Source organism: Eumetopias jubatus, unplaced genomic scaffold (assembly GCF_037043125.1).
Source record: "Eumetopias jubatus isolate StellerSeaLion01/CBP00866 unplaced genomic scaffold, mEumJub1_p1.0 scaffold_4, whole genome shotgun sequence".
NCBI classification, from domain to species: Eukaryota; Metazoa; Chordata; class Mammalia; order Carnivora; family Otariidae; genus Eumetopias; species Eumetopias jubatus.
In genome coordinates, this window is record NW_028274810.1 from 28,098,289 (window position 1) to 28,121,070 (window position 22,782).

Genomic DNA, 22,782 nt, shown 5'->3' on the forward strand with positions numbered 1-22,782 from the left:
CAACTTTACAACTTTATAAGTCCAGTGTTCATTCTGCAAATTCATTTATTCTGCAAATAGTTTTTTGAGTAGTTCTTCACTCCTGTGCCAAGCACTGTGCTGTGATCAGGGAACACGTGGTTAGCAAAATGACATGGTCTGGATTTCCTTGGGATTATAATCTAGATGGGAAAACATGAATCATGTATTTGAACTTTGATAAGTACAGTGATGAAAATTATAAGATGCTATAATGCATCTAACAGGAGATTCTGCTCTAGTTTGGTGGTGGTTTTTACAGGGGCAGGGGTGGTCCAGGATCTTTGGGTTGAGGTCAGAATGAGTAAACAAAGGGGAAGGAGTAGTCCAGGCAAGTGGAACTGTATATAGATAGGACCCTGAATCAAATAGTCAGTGTTTTTCTCGTTGTAGGGCCATGACCCATTATGAGTATGAAACCAATTTGATGGGCTGCAATGAGCATTTTAAAAAATGAAATGGGATAGTATAGAAAACATCTGGGTACATCACCTGGTTCCTTAGCCAGAACCAGAATCTGATTTATGCATTCCAACACACATACCACACACAAGCATAACATACTTAATGTGTGTACTGGCTCATGATGTGAAATTATTTCCTACTGTGTGGGTCATGGTAAGCAAGTACTGTTGGAAAATTTGAAGGGAGTGTGTGTGGCAGGAGTGTTGAGAGTGTCCAGTAGGAATTATGACTCCAGATGATAGTGCATGGGTAGGTAGGAGCCAGATCTCATGTTGTGCCTTAGAGTTCTCAATAGATTCTCACTTGTCCTTTGGAAGAGTTTTAAGCAGAGAAATGACATGTTGGGATTCATGTTTTGAAAAGTGTACTCATTACATTTGGAACGGGGTAAGAATGGATGTGGAGAGATCATTAGGAAATTAGTAACAATAGCTCAGACAAGAAATGGTGGTACTTCACCTAGTATGATAGTACAGACAGAAGTAGGTAGAGTAAAGATACTGTAGATTAGGAAGGAAAAAAATCTAGGGAGTTCGGTGAGGTATAGGAAAGAGTCAATGATACAATAATATATCTTACACATGACCTGGCAGTGAATATTATGTAAAACTTCCTACTGTAAATTTCACAGAAGTTCTTAGTAATTCTACCATTTTGAAAGAATCAAAATATTGAAGACAAAATATTTGAAAAATGTTTTAATGATTATGCTTGAGCTAACTTAATTCCTCCAGTAATTTCCTTTTTGATTCAAGAAATGCAAACAAAATTAGGACTTTCAGTTCTGGAAAATAAAATGTGAGGATGAAGCAGAAACAAACTAAGATTTTCTGAGTTTCATCTATGTGCCAGGATTGTTTTACATATGAGGTCTTTTAATTTTATATCCCCTTTTAATTCTCACACGGCCTATAAGCAGAATTATACAGGTCACACATTTAGAAAGTATTGAGCCAGAAGTCAAGTCTAAGTCTTTTTCATTTCAAAAGATTGTGTTTTTACTGTACCATCCTGAAATTACCAAAAATATTGCTCTGATATTCATACACTTATTTGTTCAACCAATCGGGATGTATCAGATTAGTGGATACCCTTAGAACTTGTTTTCAACAGAAAATTATTCTTGCTGAAACTTGATAACCTAGAGTGTGTATGTGTGTGTGTGTGTGTGTGTATGCATTATTATTGAGAACTAACTGTAATCGAGCTTCTTTTATGTGTCAGACACTTCTATACCATTGTCTCTTTGAATGCTTACAATAATCTCATGAGGTAGGTATTGTCAGAATGTTATTCCTATTTTATAAATGAGCATATCAAAATGAAGAGATGATTAACAGCTTGTCAGGACAGACAGTAAATGATGGAGGGGATTTTGAAAGCAGGTCTTTTCTTTTGTTAGAGCTCATATTGCATCTTTATTTTTGAAGCTGATGTCATGGAGTTAGAGTATGTTCTTCCACCAAGTGACTTTTCAGAACCACTTTTACAATTAAAAAAATCACAGAAGTTATTAAGAGAATGGATTTTGGCAACAAGGTGGATCTGGGTTTTAAGAACCAGTTCATCATTTTTTAGCTGAGAGCTTGGACAAATAATTTAACCTCCAAAGCTCAGGTTGCTTATTTGTGAAATGAAGAAAATAGTAGTTTGCATATCATAGAGCTGTCAAGATGACTGGCACTTAATAAATAAATTAGTAATTCAGTGTTTGTTGTTGTCATAAATAGAATACAGAGGTGGGCTATGGGCTGTTTGTGGAAATCTAATGTTTCCCCTGGTTGATGTGGTATTTGTGTTTCTCTCTTGTTTTTTCTCCCTTCCACTTAAGGATTTCAGTTTTTCTGACTGTTCTATGGAAGGATGATTGCTCACAAACAGAAGAAGACAAAGAAAAAACGTGTTTTGTCATCAGGCCAACTCTCTACTGATGTTACAACTCCTGAAATGGGGCTCAAGTCCATAAGTTCCAATTCCATTTTTGATCCGGATTACATCAAGGAGTTGGTGAATGATATCAGGAAGTTCTCGCATATGTTACTATATTTGAAAGAAGCTATTCTTTCAGGTTTGTCAACTATTTTCTCTTAGCATTCTTACTGGATAGTTTGTAAAATTTTAAATTCCAGCCTAGCTACAGATAAACAGTACACAGTAGTAGGAACAGGGTATTCTGCTTTAGTTATTTTATGACTTCTTTTCCCCCAAATGTTTGATGTTTGATATTATGGTGTAAGCTATTTTATTATCAGATGTAGTACCATACATAATAGAAACGTTGGTAAGTGTGAGGGAACAAGAATACAAAAAAATGAAACTCAGTCTTTGGTTCTTAGCATTTAGGCCCATTTGACATGGGAAAATTTTAGATTGTTGGAATTTTAACCTTCTTAATGGTAATACAGTGCCTTGATTAGTCTTTAATAAGCAAGCTAATGTTTATCATCTACAATTTTGATACTTCTGCCTTGATTCAGTTTTCTATATTGTTCCTAAAACTTAATCTGGAATAACTGCATTTGAGTGATTTTTTTTTTCTCTAAAATCACACTTAATTCTGTTTTGCTGTTCTATAACCTATTCTTCAATTAAGGAATAATCACAGAATTTATTCTCTGTCTAGTTAGAAATGGATAATGGAGACCAGACTTGGTTCTCCTGAAGTAAAGAGCTACATACATCTGCATTCCCCAACTTGGTATTAGTCCCTAAGTCTTTTAACTTTTAATACATAATTTTATATTCAGATTTGATGGCAATGATAGTAAAGATACAGCCCCTATTCTTTTGTGATAAATAGTTCATTTCCATATTCATAATGGTAGGTCTGGATGTAGAAAATGAATATTCCTAGTTTTATTTATATGAGATCTCTCTGGGCTTCATAGACATAAGAGTTCAATAAATATTTTCTGTGCATATAAGATAAATACTCATTTTCTGATATATGTTCTAGAAGGGAGACTAAATCACATCTTGTACTAAATGCTGCTTTTAAGAGTTTATTTCTAACCTAATTTCAATATGAAATGCCCAAAATAACTGGACTTAAATTATAGCCTCAAAATTTTAGTATTTGAATTTTCCTTAAAACAATCACATAAATCATGTTTTTGAGACTATATATAATATTTACTAAAAAAAGTTGCCTATACATTTTAATAGCTTGATTTTGAAATCAATTATGGTCAATTAAATGGTAAAGTTTTCTTTTTATTAGGGAAAGGTATTCTAAATACATTAAGCATTATACTGGGAATAAATTTCTTACCAAAATGACACTATCTGCCATTTATTTAAAGAAGCATAGTTTTAAATAAAGCCTTGTTCTTAACTGAGTTTTAAATTTGTTTTTAAATTTACATATAGTAAAAGTCATTCTTTTTGGTGTAAGTTCATAACTGGGTTAATTTTGAAAGTGAAATTTAAAATGATGCCTTGGTTGACAAATCATTTACCTCAATTTAGGGTAAAATCCAATTTTCTTTAATTATTGATATAAGTGTTCATTAGTATAAATAAGATTTTTAGTTAGGATTTTTATTTGTTTTATTTGTTTTCCTCAGGAGATTTATATCATTTATAAATCCTGATCTTGCATATTTATCCCCTGTCTCACAAATTTAAAATGATGGTAATTTAAAACAAGTTGGACAACTCTTTATTTTCAGTTTTTTTAATGTGAATTTCAATTTGTGAATAGATAATTCAGAGACTAAAAGAGGATTGAAAGCTGATCCTAAGTGAGAAAAGAGAAAGTTTCTAAGTAAAATGGCAAAAAGAGACTGCCCCTTGAGATAAAAGTAGGCATATGGAAATACAGTTTTCATGAAAATTAAATATTAAAAATTTATAAAAATATTACCCTTTTTAAAAAAAGATTTATTTATTTGAGAGAGTGTGCGCACAGGGTAGGGGAGGACAGAGGGAGAGGAAGACAGAGAGTCTCAAGCAGACACCCTGCTGAGCACAGAGCACCACACAGGGCTCGATCTCACGACCCTGAGATCATGAACTGAGCCAAAATCAAGAGTCAGATACTTAACCGACTGAGCCACCCAGGCGCCTCAAGATATTGTCCTTTTAATAAGAAAACCAGTACTTCAAAATTTAAATACTTGATATTATTGCTAATAATAAAAACGTTTGCCATTTATGGCTGGTAAATTAATTTTAAAAATGTAAAAACCGTTTTTTAACCAACTCTCATTAGTAAGCCATGGCCAGAGAATTTTCATTATTTACCTTTGAATGTTTGGTTCTTTAATCAGAGTTAAAAGGATATATATATGCTACCTCAAAATCTTGGATTTAACAAAAATTTGTTTTCTGTCTTTGGATCATTGTTATTAAAATCTGGAAATTACTAATTTTGAGTTGAAAGAACCTTTTTTGTTTTTCTTAAACAAGGGAGTATGTGTAAACATAAATTAACCTCATTATAAATAATAATGCTATATAATAATATGCTTGTGTTCAAATTTGATCATGATTTTCAGCTTGTTAGAGTATCAAACTATTCCTTAATAAAATTATTATAAGAATCACACGAGATACAATCTTCAGGAAAGCAGGTAAAAAGTTTAAAATTCTGTAATTACTTGAGATGGTATTGTTATATATGTTCTTATAGACTAGACATAGGCCATGTTTTTGTCTTCTGGGTATTGAGAACTTTCCCTGCACTTCTGCTGTTCTTTACTACCACCCTACTCATAAACTGGCCAGACAAATAAAAGCTGTTTCACTGTTTTTCTTCTGGAGTGAGGGAGCCTTGTCAGTGGCCTTGCCAATATTTTGTTTTGCTTCCTTAAGAGGAAGGATGCCAGATTTTTGGCATTGTTCATTACCATGTCTGTTGGCTGTTAAAAAGCTAAAAAAGTTAGCTTTTAAAAATAAAGAATGTAGGTATACCGTTAAATCACCTTTTGGTATAATCTGAATACCATTTTCTTTATATATGTTACCCTTCATGAGGCAGTGATGTGCAAAGTCAGTCGACTATTGCTTCAGGTGTTCAGTCATATTTTTGAGACTAGGCTTAGATTAATATGTTTATGATTGTTTAAGAGCCACATTTTCCTTTCCTTGAACTTGTTATAGAAATGATACGTCATTGGGGTGCCTGGGTGGCACAGTCGTTAAGCATCTGCCTTCGGCTCAGGTCATGATCCCAGGATCCTGGGATCGAGCCCCACATCAGGTTCCCTGCTCCTCGGGAAGCCTGCTTCTCCATCTCCCCCTGCTTGTGTTCCCTCTCTCGCTCTGTCTCTGTCAAATAAATAAATAAAATCTTAAAAAAAAATACGTAATTACATATGGTGCTTTGCATTTTGTAGAGTATTTTTACATACAAACAGCATTTAATCAAAGAGTCCCCAAAAAGACAGGTACTTTTAGCCCCATTTCATGGATGGGTTGTATGTATAACTTAGATTGTGTGATTTCATCAACCTCTTTTTTTTTTTTTAAAGACTTTTGACTTTTTTTTTTTTAAAGATTTTATTCATTTACTTGAGAGAGAGAGAGAATGAGAGATAGAGAGCACGAGAGGGAAGAGGGTCAGAGAGAGAAGCAGACTCCCTCCTGAGCAGGGAGCCCGATGTGGGACTCGATCCAGGGACTCCAGGATCATGACCTGAGCTGAAGGCAGCCGCCCAACCAACTGAGCCACCCAGGCGCCCTTCATCAACCTCTTATTGCTGATATATAGTGGTTTCACTTGGAATCCAGAGGTCATAAATGCAGAATGGTGTGTTCTTTCCATGCTATCTCAACTGCTTCACATGGCAGGTACTTTAAAAAAAATCCTACTAAGTCTTCCATTATTTCATCAGCCAGTTTTTCAATGGGGAACATCTAAACCTGCACTATCCAATATGGTAACCTCTAGACATGTGGCTATTTAAATTTAATTAAGATAAAAAATTCAGCTCTTCAGTTGAAGTACCCATATTTCACGTGCCTATTAGCCATATGTAGCTAGCAGCTACCATTTTGGAAAGTGAAGATATAAATACTTACATCATTGTAGAAATTTCTGTTGGACAGTGCTGGCATAGACATCAGTCTCAAGACTACTGAGATGAATTCTTGAGCTATAAATATTTTTTATTTCTATAGCATTAAAAGAAACCTAGAAAAAACTGCTACTGGAGCAAATTTAAGAAAATGTTATTTAGAAATAGGAACGCTTGGGGTCTATTTAGAATCCTTTTAAGTTGCCTTTGGAGTGAGAGCTTTAATGCTATTCTTTGATTTGAACCAGCAGATCAGTTTCCAGCCAGGCTACACAAATTGATGAAATTAGTAGTAATGGATGGCAGAAAGCTCTGAAAAGAGAATCACACTATCTAGGTTCTTGGCCTTGTTCTGCTGCTGATTAGTTTTGGCATATGGCCTCATTCATTTAATGATTTAAGAATGAGGTGCTATACCAGATGCTACCAATTTCATAATTCTGTGATTCAGAATTTCACTGGAGTTGGAGATTGTACATTGTTTTGAATATTGAGAATTCAGAGCTGGAGAAGACAGCTAAGTATTTGTTTTCCAAATATATAATGCATTTTTTTAAAGATTTATTTATTTATATTAGAGTGAGAGGGAGAGAGAGCATGCATGTGCAAGCCGGGCGGCGGGGGGCAGATGGAAAGGGAGTGAGAGAGAATCTCAAGCAGACTCCCTGCTGAGCGTGGAGCCCCATCTGGGGCTCAGTCTTATGACCCTGAGATCCTGACCTGAGCCGAAATCAAGAGTTGATCACTCAACCAACTGAGCCACTTAGGGGCCCTCCATATAATGCATTTTAGAGGACACCTGCCTCCCATCAGCCTATAGGATTTTTTTAATGTGAGTTTTATGATAACTTTCTTAAATGTGGGTATTTGTGAAATTTGTGAAAAGTGAGAATGTGAAGCTCACGTTGCCATAGTTGAGGAACTGATTAGAGAAATAAGTGTCTACCAAAGAGTTGTGGTAACGGGCAAGAGAGGTATGCAGTTCGTCTCTGCTCTTTTTATTTACAAATAAAAATGGAGAGTTTAATGTGGGACATCATAGGACTGTGAAAACTCATGCTTTGATAGGATAACTGAGAGTGTTTGTTGATTCTCTGTCCACTGTCCACTGTTCATTTCCAGGAAGAGGTTGCCCTGTAGTCTTGTATAAGTAGTACATGTGGAATTTGAGGTTTTAGATTTCTGTCCAGTGTCATTAAGATGCATTATGAATAATTACAGGGCCAGATTTTACATTTTATTTTAAAATGCTGAAGGTGCTCTATTATACATATACTTTCTGTGTTTAAATACAACACTAGCAGTTAACTTATGTGCTGTGTAAATACCACTTAAGTTTATGGTTGTCCCCCTGAGGAATAATGTCTTCTTAATTCCAAAGAACAGATTCATAAATGTTCTTCTAGTTCATACAATAATCTTAAACTCTGCGACATACCTCCTCATTTCAGGTAGAACACCATTCAAGGAGGCTCAACTTTTGGGAATTTGAAAGGTGCAAGTCTTTTTAATTGGGCTAGAAAGAATAGTGTGAATTACTTAATTTTTCTGCTCCTCAGTGCTTGGAAGGATCCATTGCCATTGTAAAATACATTTGAAGGAAAATTGGTAGTTTGTCTAATACACTATTTTAAAATTTAATAAGTTTACTGTTGTGACAATGGTGCCTTGTTTTTGTTTTGTTCTTTAAATAGGCTAGAAAAGGAGATAAAACTTTATCATCAGTTGCAGATAAAGTTAAGCTTTCTGATTTAAGAGTCTATCACTTTTATTTTGTATTTTGTAAAAACATAACTGAATCTTATAAGTGATAGCTTCTGATGAATTCTGTCTAGGTCCTAAATTTGGCAGAACTATAGTCAGAAGAGGTTAACTTTGTAAAGCAAATTTTTTTGAATAGAAGTTAAATAAAAAGTTTAATGCCATTAAATAATATGTTCTATTGTGAGAGGGAAGTTCTGCATAAATTTTCAAAGTCTCAGTTGAAATCCTGTCTTGTTGATTAACTCAATTTTCCCCAGGCGAGTATATGGGAGGATGTGCAAATTTATTTCAGACAAATTTCAATAGAGTTAATTTTACCACTGATGAATATTAATTAACTTTTATCCTCTCTATTGTGCCAGAAATTTTGTAAAATATTAGAAAGCTTAGGTTGCTAGTCTCAGATATGTCCTTCTACTTCTAAAAGAAGTAAACCTCTCCAGGGGTGCCTGGGTGGCTCAGTTGGTTGAGCGACTGCCTTCGGCTCAGGTCATGATCCTGGAGTCCCAAGATCGAGTCCCGCATCGGGCTCCCTGCTCAGCGGGGAGTCTGCTTCTCCCTCTGACCTTCCCCCCCGCTCATGTACTCTCTCTCTCTCTCATTCTCTCTCTCAAATAAATAAATAAAATCTTTAAAAAAAAAAAAAAAAAGAAGTAAACCTCTCCAGAAGTGATTTCTAATGGATATCACTTAGGAGAAGTTCAGGTAGATGTTGATAGGTCCTGACTTTGAAATGAATCTTTGAGGAATGAAGTATGAAATATAGGTAGCTCCTTTATGACATATGTGCCAGCTCTTAGGTGACTGCTTTTTTTTTTTTTGCACTTTCCTGGAATGGTTTACATAATTTAACACCATTTATAATAGTAACTGGCATATTTGATTAGAAGTTAAAGCCTGTTAAATCACAGACTGCAGAGTACCTGTCATTAAGCCATAACTTCTTTAATCATGTTAACATGTCATAGTGATTAAGAGCACAAATTCTAGAGCTAGAACAACTAAGGTGGAACCCTCATTCTGACACTTCATGGTTGTATGTAGCCTTGAGCAAGTTACTTCTCAAGTGCCTCAGTTTCTATATCTGTTGGAAGGAGAGAATAGCACCTACGTTATTGGGATGTTGTGAAGATTAGAGTTCATATATGTAAAGCTCTTAGAATAAGTGTTTTAAAATGTCAGCTATTATTATTTTTACAGTCCCCAAGTGGCTGGATAAAGAAAGCTGCTGCTCAGACTTTGCTTTTATCCTGTAAATTCAGAAGGCATTACGGCAAAAAAAAAAGGGGGGGGGGTTTCCTAGTGGTAAGTTCTGAAACTTATTTTCCTCCTTGTTTTCATTGCTTTCCCAGAGAGGTTAAGCTGAATTAACAAGACTGGTTTTAAAAATTATTGTCAGTTTTTTAAAATCAAGGAAAACACCATGGTTTTTTCATTTATTTACTTAAGCATTTCCATGTAATGTTTGCAGTATAAACACTGTGGTATTGTGTTAATGCATGAGAACCAAAAAGTGGAGCTGGCTAATCTGTTTTCACTTGATAAGCTGAATGAAGCAGAAAATAAACGGCACAAATGAGTGAAACAATAAATTAAAATTCAGATTACCATATTGCAGGGATGGTAGATAAACAAGCAAACGTTGGGATACAGGAGTTTTACTCTTCTAGGTAACTAGTATTAAGATTTTGGCTGAACATTATAGTAATTGCATAAATTATATTTTTATATTAAATATATCCTTAATTATAACTTTATTTCCAATTAACTTACTAATTTAGATTTTATATATAAGATGAAACTGAAACTTAACTTTAGTGTCTTTTTCATTAGCCAAAATATTGTGAGACTTTGCTATAAGTGTCTTTGTTGTTGACTAATTCTGTGTGAGACAAATCTATTGTCAAAGGTATTTAGTTTGGCTTACAGATTTACTAGAAATAATAGCTGTTTATATATTAAGTCTATAAAGCAGTTTTGTTTTTGTTCATTTATTTGACATTCACAACAACATAAAGTAACTAGAACAGGTGTTCTTACTAATTCTGTTCTACAAATGATGAATCTGGGATCAGAGAAACTAAGAATTGTATATTTCAACATCATTTCAAGGAAGTGGAAGATCAAGCATTGGAACACAGGTTTCTTGATCTAAATCTATTCTTTTTTTTCCAAGTAGGCTCCATGCCCATTGTGGGGCTTGAACTCAAAACCGTGGTTAAGAGTCCCATGCTCTACTGACTGAGCCAGCCGGGCACTCCTGAATCTTTTATTTTCTATGATACCAGTTAGCCACTTAACAGCTTTCTTATGTTTTGGGGAGGAACAGTAGTAACTCATTGGCTTTGCTCATTGCTGCTAATATTTGGCGGGGTGGAGTGGGAATAGTATTTAGTGTTGGCGAAAGAGCTACTTAAACTCTTTAAACCTTTTTTAAAAAAGTTATATTTTCAGTTTAAGAGGCTTTTTGCTTCATAAAAATAATTTGAGGTAGCTTTAGCCTATTATAGTGTAAAAGGACATTTGGTAAAAACAACATTTCTTTACCACTTAAAAATATAATTAAGGGCTTGCTAATTTATAAAGTTCCATTTGAAGTATTATCTGAATATACTGATGTTCAAGTAGTTGATTCATCTATTCAGGGAAGTTTATGAATCTTTGTAATTAATATTTTTAAAACATAGTTGTCATGTTCATTTCTGTTGATTTGTAGGCCTCAGAAATGGGTTCAATCAAAGGAAATTGGAATTATTTATAGGGTAATTTGACATACTTCTGAAATTTATCACTAACTCAGTTACTGTTTTTTAGTATTTTGACTTGAAACAACTTCAGTATCTGTTTATAAAAGCTTCCTTGTAGGAAAAAAAGAATTTCAAGTTGGTAAAACATTTATATGTTTTATACCATACTGTGTTAACAGTTGCTGGGATGTTTTGCAGTGATTTTTAAGAATCCCATAGCGGGGGTTCTCAAGACCTCTTACACTGTTAAAAGTTATTGAGGACCCTGAAGGTTTTTGTTTATGTGGGCTGTATCTGTTACTATTTACTGTTTTAGAAATTAAAAATAAGAAAATTGAAAAACATTTAACAATTTTGAAATATATTTAATTCCACATATTTAATTTCCTTGACTCTGAGAAGACCAGAATTTATTATCTTGGTTTATTTAGGCACTTAAGCCGTTAGTGTTTTGTAGTTCTTGCTACCCAACACTAATTTTGAATATTGATGGTTGTTGGCACTCAAAAATCAAGCTCTTTGACCTGAGACCTTAAAATAAGGCAAAGTATTCTTATAGTATTCCCCAAGTGTATTTATATCTGTAGATTTTATTGTGAAACATCAGAGTATAGAATAGAGATAACTGCCTTTCCTTTCTCTTTTAATACTAACGTAAGTTAGGTTTTAAAAAGAGTACAGTACAACTCTTTATGGTATTAGGTATTCAACCTTGATTTTGATAAGTAGGCAGAAGTATTATCATTAACTAGCTTTATATGTATATATATGTGTGTATGTATATATATAACAATAGACTTTGCAATGCAAAACTGGGAAAAAATGTAATGTTATTTTTACAACTATTTAAGCTATATTATTTTCCAGAAGTTTATTTCAAAGCTACTAGGTTCCATTTCAGACCTAACCTGTGTTATTAACCTATTTCTACTATTGCATTAACTAATAAAAATAGCTGTAAACATTTATGGTGGGCTTACTGTGTTTTGGCCACTGTTCCAAGTGCATTATGTGTTTCAACTCATTGAATCCAACAATCCTATGAAGTAGCTACCATTATTTTCCCTCTATGGGTGAGGAAACTGAGGCACACTGAGGTTAAGTAACTTGCTCAAGGTTTATAAACCATGGAGCTGAAATTCAAATTCAGGCAATCTGGTTCTAGAGATAATGCTTTCAACCAACCACTAAGCCATACTGTCTCAACTAAGTAAACCTACTGAGGGAAATAACATACACAATTCTAAAACAGACGATATAGATAGTGATCATTTAAGATAATTCCTTAAACTGCATATCACATATTCCCTAGGATTTGAAAAATTATAAATGAATTTTTTAATTATAAAAGTAATATATATTTACTGGGAAAATTCCAAAAGTACATAATATTCCTAATATCTCTTGCCCATCTGTATTTTATTTTTTAAATAGACTTTATTTTTAGAACAGTTTTTGATTTACAGAAAAATTGAAAAGATAGGACAGAGAGTTCCTATATATTCTTTTACCAGGTTTTTCTTCCTTATTAACATCTTAACATTAGTATGGTGCATGTTAGTGAACCAGGATTTGATAATAATACATTATTATTGATTAAAGCCCATAGTTTTATTCATATTGCCATAAATTGTTCCTAATGTCCCTTTTCTCTTCTAGGATCCTATCGTATTACACTTAATTCTCATGTCTCCTTAGGCCCTCCTTGGTTGTGATAGTTTTTCAGACTTCCCTCATTTTTGATGATCTGACAGTTTTAAGGAATGCTGGTTAGGTATTTTGTAGGATGCATCCTGATTAGAATTTATCTGATGCTTTTCTCATGATTAGATTAGGATATTGGGATGAACAGCTGTAAAGTGCCATTTCATCACGGGTTATATCAAGAAACATGATTTATCACTATTAATGTCGACCTTGATCACCTGTCTTAATAATAAAGTTTCTCTACTTTAAAGTTACTCATTCTGTCCCACTTTCTCTACTCTACTCTTTGGAAGGAAGTCACTCTATGCATGCTCCACCTCCTGAGGACAAAATATCTCTATAAATTATTTAGCATTCTTCTATCCAAGAGATTTGTCTCTTTTCCTCCACTCACTAATTTATTCAATCATTTATTTGTGTCAGTATGTACTCATGGATATTTACTTTATACTTTGAGTTATAATACAGTACTACTTTATTTGTTGCTCAAATTGTTCTAGCTTTGGCCATTAGGAGCTCTTTCAGTTGGCTCCTGTGTACCCTTGACGTACCTTAGTCAGTGTGAGGGTTAGTTTTTTCTACTAGATGTGCCTAACTCATCCTGCATGTTTTCTGTCCCAGTCCTAGAATCATTCATTTGTGTGAGGAGCCCTGATATCTTTTATTTAGCAAATGATAGTAGAAACCAAGCTCAGGGTGGTAGTTGTGCTTGTTCCTACTGGGTGTCATTTCTTTTAGGCCCTTTCAGCCGACAGAGCAAAGAAATATATGTGTGTATACGAACCTCTGTAAATATACATATCTATAAACATTTCTATATGTAACCACCTGTGTCTGTATTAAGCTAAACATGAATTCTTACTGAAGTGTCTAACTCTAATCTACTGCAATATGAATCATTACATTTATTTGTAAATTTCTACTCCAACAGTGAGATGCCTGGCTCCCAAAATCTACCATCCATTTACACAGTTTTTCAATTCCTGTATGTATGTATAGCAGCATCAAAATTGTTAACCTGAATCTTCATTGAAAATGCTTTATCAAGTATAGTACTTATGTGCATTTCCTTTGCTTTTTTTAGTCTTTATAGACTTACTCATTTCCAAGGTTACTTCAGCCAGCACCTATTCTCCTATATTTCTGTCATTAAAATTCGTTGGATGAATGAGTCACGTTTTCTCCTGAAAGCACTTCTATTCTCTCTGCTTCCATTACTCCTTGAACTATTCTTCTTTGCCTCTTCCCTGGAATACTCTTTGCCCTGATGTACCCAGCTCCCCACCTTGCCTACACCTTTTTTTCCCTTGATAAGACAGTTAAGGAATGGCATATTTGATGGATGATGGTAGAATTTTTCATTTTTGTTTTTTTATTCTAAAGACAGTTTCTATTTCTAATGGTTATCTTTTCAACATTTCTGAAAAAGTTAATTGTATAAGATGACACTCTATTTAAAAAATGGTTTTTGTTTGTTTTTTAAGCTATTTCAGGAGGAGGTAGTCTAACATTAAGAGCATGGCTTCTAGAATTATACTCCCTGAGTTCAAATTCTGGCCCCATGGTTTAGTAACGTGGTGAACTTAGGTGTGCCTCAATTTTCTCTTCTGTTCAGTGGATGTTTTAAAATTACCTAATAAGATTGATGTGAAAGTTAATGAGATAATAGCTTTTAAGTGCTTTTAACAGTACCTACCACATAAGCATATAAAAAATGTTAACTGTTATTAACTATTATTATTTAACTATTATTAAACACTAGTGCTGTATGTAAGCTTCCAGAAAGGAAAATTGCATCAGAGTATTGCATTTAAAGTAGTTGTCTTTTCAGACTTTTGAAGATTACTTGAGGGGTTTAAAAAGTTAGGGTGATTATACTTTCTTGTTTAACCTGGGATGGTGATCCAGGAATATGCCTCTTGGTGCTGGCAGGAGGAGTGGCACTTCCCTTTTCACTTGCTTAGAGTTTTTTGGTTTGGATGATAAATTATATGACACCTTATTTCCAGGGATTATAAAATCGTGTCTGCGTGCATCTGACCAGAGTTGGTGTGAATGAGCGGAGCAGGCTGGGGATAGGTAGGGGCCGGGAAGGAAGGCACAATCTGGACAGCGTATTTAGACTGGGAAACCTGAAAAAGGTAGGACTAAATTGACCATAACTCTGAAATCCTTACTGACTTAAAATGATTATAGATTTTTTGAGGGCTGTATAAATTGAATGTACTAATTGCAGTGGTGAAAATACAAGGGAACATATAGTAGGCAAACACTGTGGGGCCGCTGCTTCTATTTATTTGAAGTGTGCTTCAAAATGGTCTTTCATAGTTTGCATTCCTGGAACTTGGTCTGGGAAACAAATAAATTTCTTTTTTCTTTAAGATTGTTTTGAAGAAGTCATTCATATACGTCTGGACGAACTTCTCCGTGTTTTAAAATCTGTAATGAATAAACATCAGAACCTCAATTCTGTTGATCTTCAAAATGCTGCAGAAATCCTTACTGCAAAAGTAAAAGGTAAGAAAGATGTATTAAAAGTTGGTTGGTGTGGGCAAAAAGCATCTAAGTCATACATTTTGGTCCATAGTGACCATAGTGCCACCTCCCCACATGGCATTGGTATGTATATCAATAAGAATTATGTATACTTCGATATGTAGATATTCCCACTAAATCATACCTAAAACTCTCTTCGTTTCAAAAATTAAAACTGCATTTGGCAGGAAGCAGTTTAAAAATAATAACTGAAATAAACTAAACAACTGACATTTAAAACCTACTTCAAAAGAGCATGCACTCTTTCAAAAAACTCAAAAAGTTTAAATGTCAGTTGTTTTGTAAGGACAATTGTTGCTGGAAAATGGCCATTTGTAGTGACTCCGCTTAAAGGAGGGAGCCAAACAGAGAAAAAGACTTAATTGGGATCTTTTTTTTAATGTGAAAAAGAAAAATAAAATTATATATGGATATACACACACATATATGTATAGTACATGTGCTAAAGATCTAAGAGTTGGGATTTATCCTCTAATGAAATGATTTGCCACCAAAAATATTTCATTAGAATCGATTATTCTGGACTGCAGTGTACAAAAAGGATTGAGAGTGAAGGGAGTATTTGAGAAGAATGAGGCAGGGGGTTCAGTTAGGAGATCATTAGCAATAAGGGGCTGGGTGTGGGCTGACAGTCTGATCTAAGAAGCTGTAGTGTGCTGGAGGTGGAGTGTGGTTGTTACCGAAGAGGGGATGGATGTTGGTTTGATAAAACAGGACAGGTGGAAGGTTGAGGATTAATGTGAAGTTTGTGGTTGAAGGTGGGGACTTGAGAGCTGTTGGTGTGTAGGTGGTAATGGAAGAGGCCGGCACCAACTCAAAGTAGGCAGAGTAAGTGTGGGCTGAGTATGAGATCCCAGGGACAGAGAGAAAATAGAGGAGCCTGAGAAACACCTAAGAAATAGGGAGATGGTGTAGAGAAAGCTGTCTTGGAGTTTAAAAAGTATGAGGTTCTAGGAAGTGATTGTCAGTGTTAAATGTCATTGATAAGTAATCTGAATTCAAGCAAAGTAACTACAGAAAGTGACTCACCCTGGGTTGAATAAGGAAAGGAAAGGATTTGGCGGGGAGGGGAATTACCTGTTCTGAGTCTCAAAGGTCGGGTGGGCATTTCCTGGGTTAGGATGTGTGGAGGTTGGGGACTGTGACATAGAGCACTTTTGTAAGAAATCAGGATGTGAAGAACTTGGTGCAGTTGGTGAACACATTCCTATCTAGAGGAGGCAAAGGGCAAGTGTCAAGGGATGAGGCAGGGGGAGAAAATAAAAACCTGTCAATAAAATATGGTCCACATACCTGAGAACCACTTCCTCTGCTTTTTGACATAGATTTATTGTGCCTGAGTGGTTCTTTCTCTTTGTTTCTTTCTTTTTCTGTATTTCAAGTATTGAAACACATGTAGATGGCTTTAAGTGGGAAAAATGAAGTTTGTTGTGACTTTTAAAAATGTGCTTAGTAACCAAATTTGTTTTTAAAGAGACTGTTTATAAGTGCCATTTAACTTAACTTAGATAGGGAAATTTGCGTCTATAGATAGTAAAATTTCCATGCTTGGAAATAGCGACCACAGTTCATTCAATTGTTGTCAGTAGCTATTGTGTGCAGTCAGGATGTCCTGGGGAAGGAGTGTGCCTGTGTATAGTTGGTGTCCACATTCCAGAAACAGACTTGAAGAAAGTGGCCTCTCAGCTGCCTTGGAGATCTTTTTTCCTTTGAGGTAAAGCTATCTTTTGAATATTATCTCCCACTATGACTGTCTTTACCTTTGGGATTATTGTTACCATTTTACTTTTGGTTTGGGTTAAATTTAAAAGATTACTTTGTTGTTCCTAAACTTATTCTGTTTCAGTAAGACTCCATGAGACTAGAAAATGTAAAAATTGTCTTTTCGTTGGTATAAGTTTCTGTTTTTAAATAAAACCTTTCCTCCTTACTCTTATTGTTGAGGCCATCTAAGCGAAGGGAGTTTAAAAATGAAAAATATTCAGTGACCTGAAAAATCGAGGTTAAATTAGAACTTATTTAATTTTTTCTTTTAATGATAATTTTCAAACCCTGGAAAGGCAAGGGGGAGGTAGAAACCATTTTTGAATATCTGTTCTATGGCAATCTAGATATTTTGCATATGCTATCCATTTTAATATTTTCAAAAACCTATTAAAGTGCATTTTTATTTCTATCTTAAATGGGGGAAGCTCAAAGAAAAAAAGCTATCGTACGTTAGGATCAGAAAGCTTCCGGAATGTGGAGATCATTTTGTCTTAAGCCCCTGATTACATTTCAAAAACAAAGATGACATGACTTGCCCTGGACATCTTAACTGTCGATGCATTTGGCAAATATAACCAGGACATTTAAAAAAACACTTTAGAATCAGGGAGGTATAATTTTGTTTGTGGTACTGTAGGTGTGGATGCATAAAGTCTGTCCACTTCCTATGCATAATAAATGCATTGGAATCTTTTGACTCCTCTTTTTTTTAAAGTATGGAATTTACCTTTTGATAACTTTAAAAGAATATTTTAAAGCTTTAAATTAAAAACTTTTTAAAAAAAGCTCTTCCCCATTCATTCTAGTCGTGATTTGTATTTCCTGTGTCTCCTCCTGTTTCCAAGCAGGAAGTTAAGTCTGACAAAATATTTGCAATATGGTAAGAGAGATACAGCTTATTTTTGAAGTAGATAAAAGACATCTTCAGCACTCAGTAATTTATTATGTACATAAGTGTTTGTGTTTTCACTATTTACAATTATTTTAGTCAATCTTATTTGTAATTTAGATTAATATGACCATTTATTTAGGTTTTTCATGATCTGTATTTTGCCCTATATTGAAAAAATGACAAAAAAGAAACACAAGCTTTAATTATGCATCTAAAATTGTAGAAGCTTTGTGTCTTCTTTCTGTTTTGAAAACTTAATTTTTTAATAGGCAGTACATTGAAATGGTTCATAATGCAAATGGCATAAAAGAGTATTTAGCAGTAAAGTGTCTTTCCTACCTCAGATGCTTAGCTACCCTTTCCTTTACCTAGATGAGCAGCAACTATTGCTGGATTTTTGTGTATCTTTCTAGAGACATATTATGCATATATAAACAATACAATATGTTCTTTTTTTTGCTCTCCTTTTTACACAAATGGTAGCATTCTGCTCCTTGCTCATTGTTCTGAGTTATGTTCTATACATAAAGAATTCTCTAATTCTTTTGTTGTGATTTGTTCTGTTTATTTTTCAAAGCTGCATGGTAATCTGTTATGCTCATGTGCTATAATTTATTTTACCAATTCACTAATGGATATTTGGATTATTTCCATTTTTTTTCTATTACAAATAATGCTTTGATGAATAACCTTGTTCATTTGTATTTATTTTTTTTATATTGCTAAATAACCTCTGCAGTGGTTCTGCCATTCTGATAGCCGTGCTGAAAAGGCTGACTTACTGCACCTTTGCCAACAGAGCTGGTTACCAAGCTTTGTCACCCAGTCTGATAGTAAAAATTGGCATCTTAGTATAGATTGACTTGCATTTCCCTCATTTTGAGCGCAGTTGAGTATGTTTTCATATGTTTTAGAGCCATTTGTACATCCTTTTATGTGAGTTGACCCTTTATTCATTTTTTTTTTGATGGTTGGCCTTTTTTTCCTAGTACTGATTTGTAGAAACTCTGTGTAAGTGAAATTTACCCTTAATCTTTATTTTTTTTGTATTTTTAAAAAAATTTTATTGTGTTACTCACCATACAATACACACCATTAGTTTTTGATGTGGTGACCCACAATCCATTGTTTTCGTATAACATCCAGTGCTCCATGCAGTATATGCCCTCCTTAATACCCATCACCAGGCTAACCCATCCCCCCACCCCTATCCCCTCTAAAACCCTGTTTGTTTCTCAGAGTCCATAGTCTCTCATGGTTCATCTCTCCCTCTGATCTTGCCCGCCCCCCTTCATTTTTCCCTACCTTCTCCTTTTTTTTCTTTAAATTTTTTATTGTTATGTTAATCACCATACATTACATCATTAGTTTTTGATGTAGTGTTCCATGATTCATTGTTTGTGCATAACACCCAGTGCCCCATGCAGAACGTGCCCTCTTTAATACCCATCACCAGGCTAACCCATCCCCCCACCCCCCTCCCCTCTAGAATCCTCAGTTTGTTTTTCAGAGTCCATTGTCTCTGCCTCCGATTTCCCCCACTTCATTCTTCCCCTCCTGCTATCTTCTTTTTTTTTTCTTAACATATATTGCATTACCCTTCATCTTTGATATAAGTTGCACATTTTCTTTATCTTTTGATTTGCTTATGGTATTTTATTTTTGCATTTAAAGCTATCAGTCTTTTTTATGGTTCTTGGGTTTCAGGTATTAGGAAGGACTTCCCTGCTCTGAGATTATAATAACATTTTCCAATGTGTTTTTGTTTAATGTTTTCATGATGTCATTTATTAAATTTGAGTCCTTGATACATTCTAGAATGTCTACATGTCTAGCTTATTTATTAAACAATTCACCTTTTCCCCATTGATCTGAGATGCCATTTTTATCATAAATACATTAAACTGTCATATATATTTATATCTATTTTTGGACTTTATTTTATGTCCCATTGATTTGTTTAGTCATGTGCCAATACCACGCTATCTTTATTGTAGTTGCATAGTATGTTTTAGTATCTGGTAGGGGTAACTCTTCTTTCTGTTACTCTTTTTGTTGAGGATTTTATTTTCTCCTCAGGACTTTTGAATTGGCTTATCTAAATTCCAAAAAATATCTATTGATATTTTGAGGACAATGAGTAAAATTTATAAATTTATAAACTTATAATTAAATTTATAAATTAAGGAGAAGTTACATATTTAGCATTTCTGAGAGTATAGTATGCATTTCATTTCTTCAAGTTGTCCTTAGTGTTTCTCAGAAGCAACTTAAAATTTTCAATTTGTAAGCCTTACTGCTTTTTGGTTTGTCCCCTTAACCATTTTTTCCCCATGCATATGATGAAAATTTGCCTACATTATATCCTTTAATTCAGTGGTTTGCAAACTGTGGGCCCTGATTTAGGGATTGTGACCAGCGTTTTTAAAATATGAAAGAGAATAGAAAAGAAAAATCAGAATGCAACACTCATTGTATAAGACTTAAGGATGTTTTGAAACTTCATAGGTGTTGTATAACTAATAGCTATTATATGTGTATGGTATACTTGGTCGTGATATAATATGTATTTCTTACTGAAGGTTGTGGTCAAAAAAGTTTGAAAGTCACTAATAGATGCTAGGTATGAAAGATATTCATGTGATTTCTTAAAGAGATACTAAATGTGTCTTAGTGCTTATTGTTGTGACTTAATAGGGAGCCCAAGGGAGACAGATATTTAAACCGTGAGCAAAATTTTGATGCCATTTTGAAGAATGGCTAATAGGGAGAAGAGAGTGGAGACAGCAACACCAATTATCCGGTTGTTAAATAATCCAGACTCCAGGTAAAATGTGGCCTTCTGAACTAAATGGCAGTGGGAATGGAAAGGAAGAAGAAGGATGTGAGGGCGATGTGGCTGCGACATCTGTTACCCCATTGATCACCAGGGTTGATTCGGCTGATCTGGCTGGCTAGGCGGGTGTCCCCTTCCTCCCTCGCCGCTCTAGGTGCGTCCCTCCCGAAGCTGCGCGCTCGGTCGAGGAGGACAACCTTCCCCGATAGAGGAGGACCGTTCTTCGGTCAAGGGTATACGAGCAGCTGCTCTCCCCTGCTAGAACCTCCAAACAAGCTCTCAAGGAACGGAAGAAGAAATGTTTTAGAGGTATTTTGAAAGCAAAGATAATGAGCTAAGGAATATATAGGAAAGAGTAGGCTTGCAGGGCAGAATAGAAGGGAGGATAGGGTTCAGGTAGGACATGTTGAGGTTGTAATGCTGATGGGTAAAGCCTGGGAAGTAGGAGAAAGAATATATCAAACAGACCATTGGAAATGTGGATCTGGAGCTCAGAGGTGAGAACTAGATAGGTAGTTTTAAGGATTCATTTCCTTCAAAGGTATAAAAGTGGATACAGTTCTGTGGGGATAATGTGTAGAGAAGAAAGCCAAAGGGAACTGCAGGCTGGGTGGGGATGACTATATAAAGTAAAATTGTCAATAGATAGATACACAGAACATGGTACTAAGTACCAAGCAGTGTCCTCTAGGTGCTTTACGTTTGTTTTCTCAGTCATTTCTTTCAGTGATACGCCATTTTACAGATGAAGAAATTGCAGTGAGGTGATGTATTCAGAATAACACAGGAAGTGGTAGAGGTTAGATTCGAAAAAAAACTCTGAAGCCCCACGTCATCTAGTTACTATAACACATTGCTTCTAAGAGTGCAAAATATTTCAAGGTGGAAGAAAGTGGTTAATATTTGCAGTAATAATAGCAGACATTATTGAGGATGTACTTACTCTGTGCCAGACACTGTTAAACTCTGCGTGGATTATCCCATTAATTCTCACAGCAGATTTTTCAGGTCAATACTGTTACTCTGTCAATTCCCGTTTTGCATATAAGGAAGCTGGGACATGGAGAGGTTTGTCCAAGTTTGCACATGCATTAAGTGGTAAAGCTGTTGAGAGTTGTAGAGTGGACAAGTAGGATGAAAACGCAGAAGAAAAAAGGCATCCAAGTTTGACTCACAGGTTTTTGTCGGCAGTGTTGTGAAGTGGTTTTGAGTGAAAATAATAACTAACATTTATTGAGCATTTTCTTTGTAACAGGCTCTGTTCTTTGTTCATTCCATTTTCATCACAGTTCTCAAAATACATATTGTTGTCCCCACTTTATAAGTGAGGAGACTGAGGCACAGAGCAGTTGTGTTAAGTCCCTAGTAGGAGACAGAGTTTAAGATTTAACCTAGGCAGGGCGCCTGGGCGGCTCAGTCGGTTAAGCGTCTGCCTTCAGCTCAGGTCATGAGGTCATGATCCTGAGTTCCTGGGATCGAGTCCGCTCAGGCTCCCTGCTCAGCGGGAGGCCTGCTTCTCCCTCTGCCTCCGTTCCCCTCCTCATGCTCTCTCTCACTCGTGCTCTCATTCTCTCTCTCCCAAATAAATAAATAAATAAAATCTTTAAAAAAAAAAAAAAGAATTTAACCTAGGCACACTGGCTTCAGAACCCATCCTATTAACCAGGCTGAGCAAACTATTTCTGGTGGGCTAAATCTGGCCTGCTGCCTATTTTTGTAAATAAAGTTTTATTGGAGCATAGCCACTCTTATTCATTAATGGATCACCATATCTCATTCATTTATGTATGGCTTCTTTAGGAATGGTTGCAACATACCATATGTCCTGAAAAGTCTAAAATACTTGCTATCTAGCCCTTTACACAAAGTTTTTCAACCTCTGATAACCATTAGACTAGATGAAAAGCCAAATCCTGGTGAATTTTGTCATGACCCATTTATAGAGGTTTGGCAGTAAAAAAAAAAAAAAAAAAGCTGGGTGGTAGCTTTAAGAGGAAATATGGCAAAATG

At 35.0% G+C, this 22,782-nt stretch overlaps 1 protein-coding gene across 2 annotated transcripts in view; it reads left to right on the forward strand.

Annotated features, from left to right (window-relative positions):
* Positions 1–2,346: 2,346 nt before the first annotated feature.
* The window catches only part of ARHGAP29 (Rho GTPase activating protein 29), a 55,570-nt gene continuing 35,134 nt past the window's right edge, over positions 2,347–22,782 (forward strand). For both annotated transcript variants that reach the window (XM_028087642.1, XM_028087643.1), the window contains exons 1-2: positions 2,347–2,551; positions 15,104–15,238. In XM_028087642.1, the coding sequence (XP_027943443.1) occupies positions 2,347–2,551; positions 15,104–15,238 (340 nt within the window). The remainder of the gene's footprint in view (positions 2,552–15,103; positions 15,239–22,782) is intronic.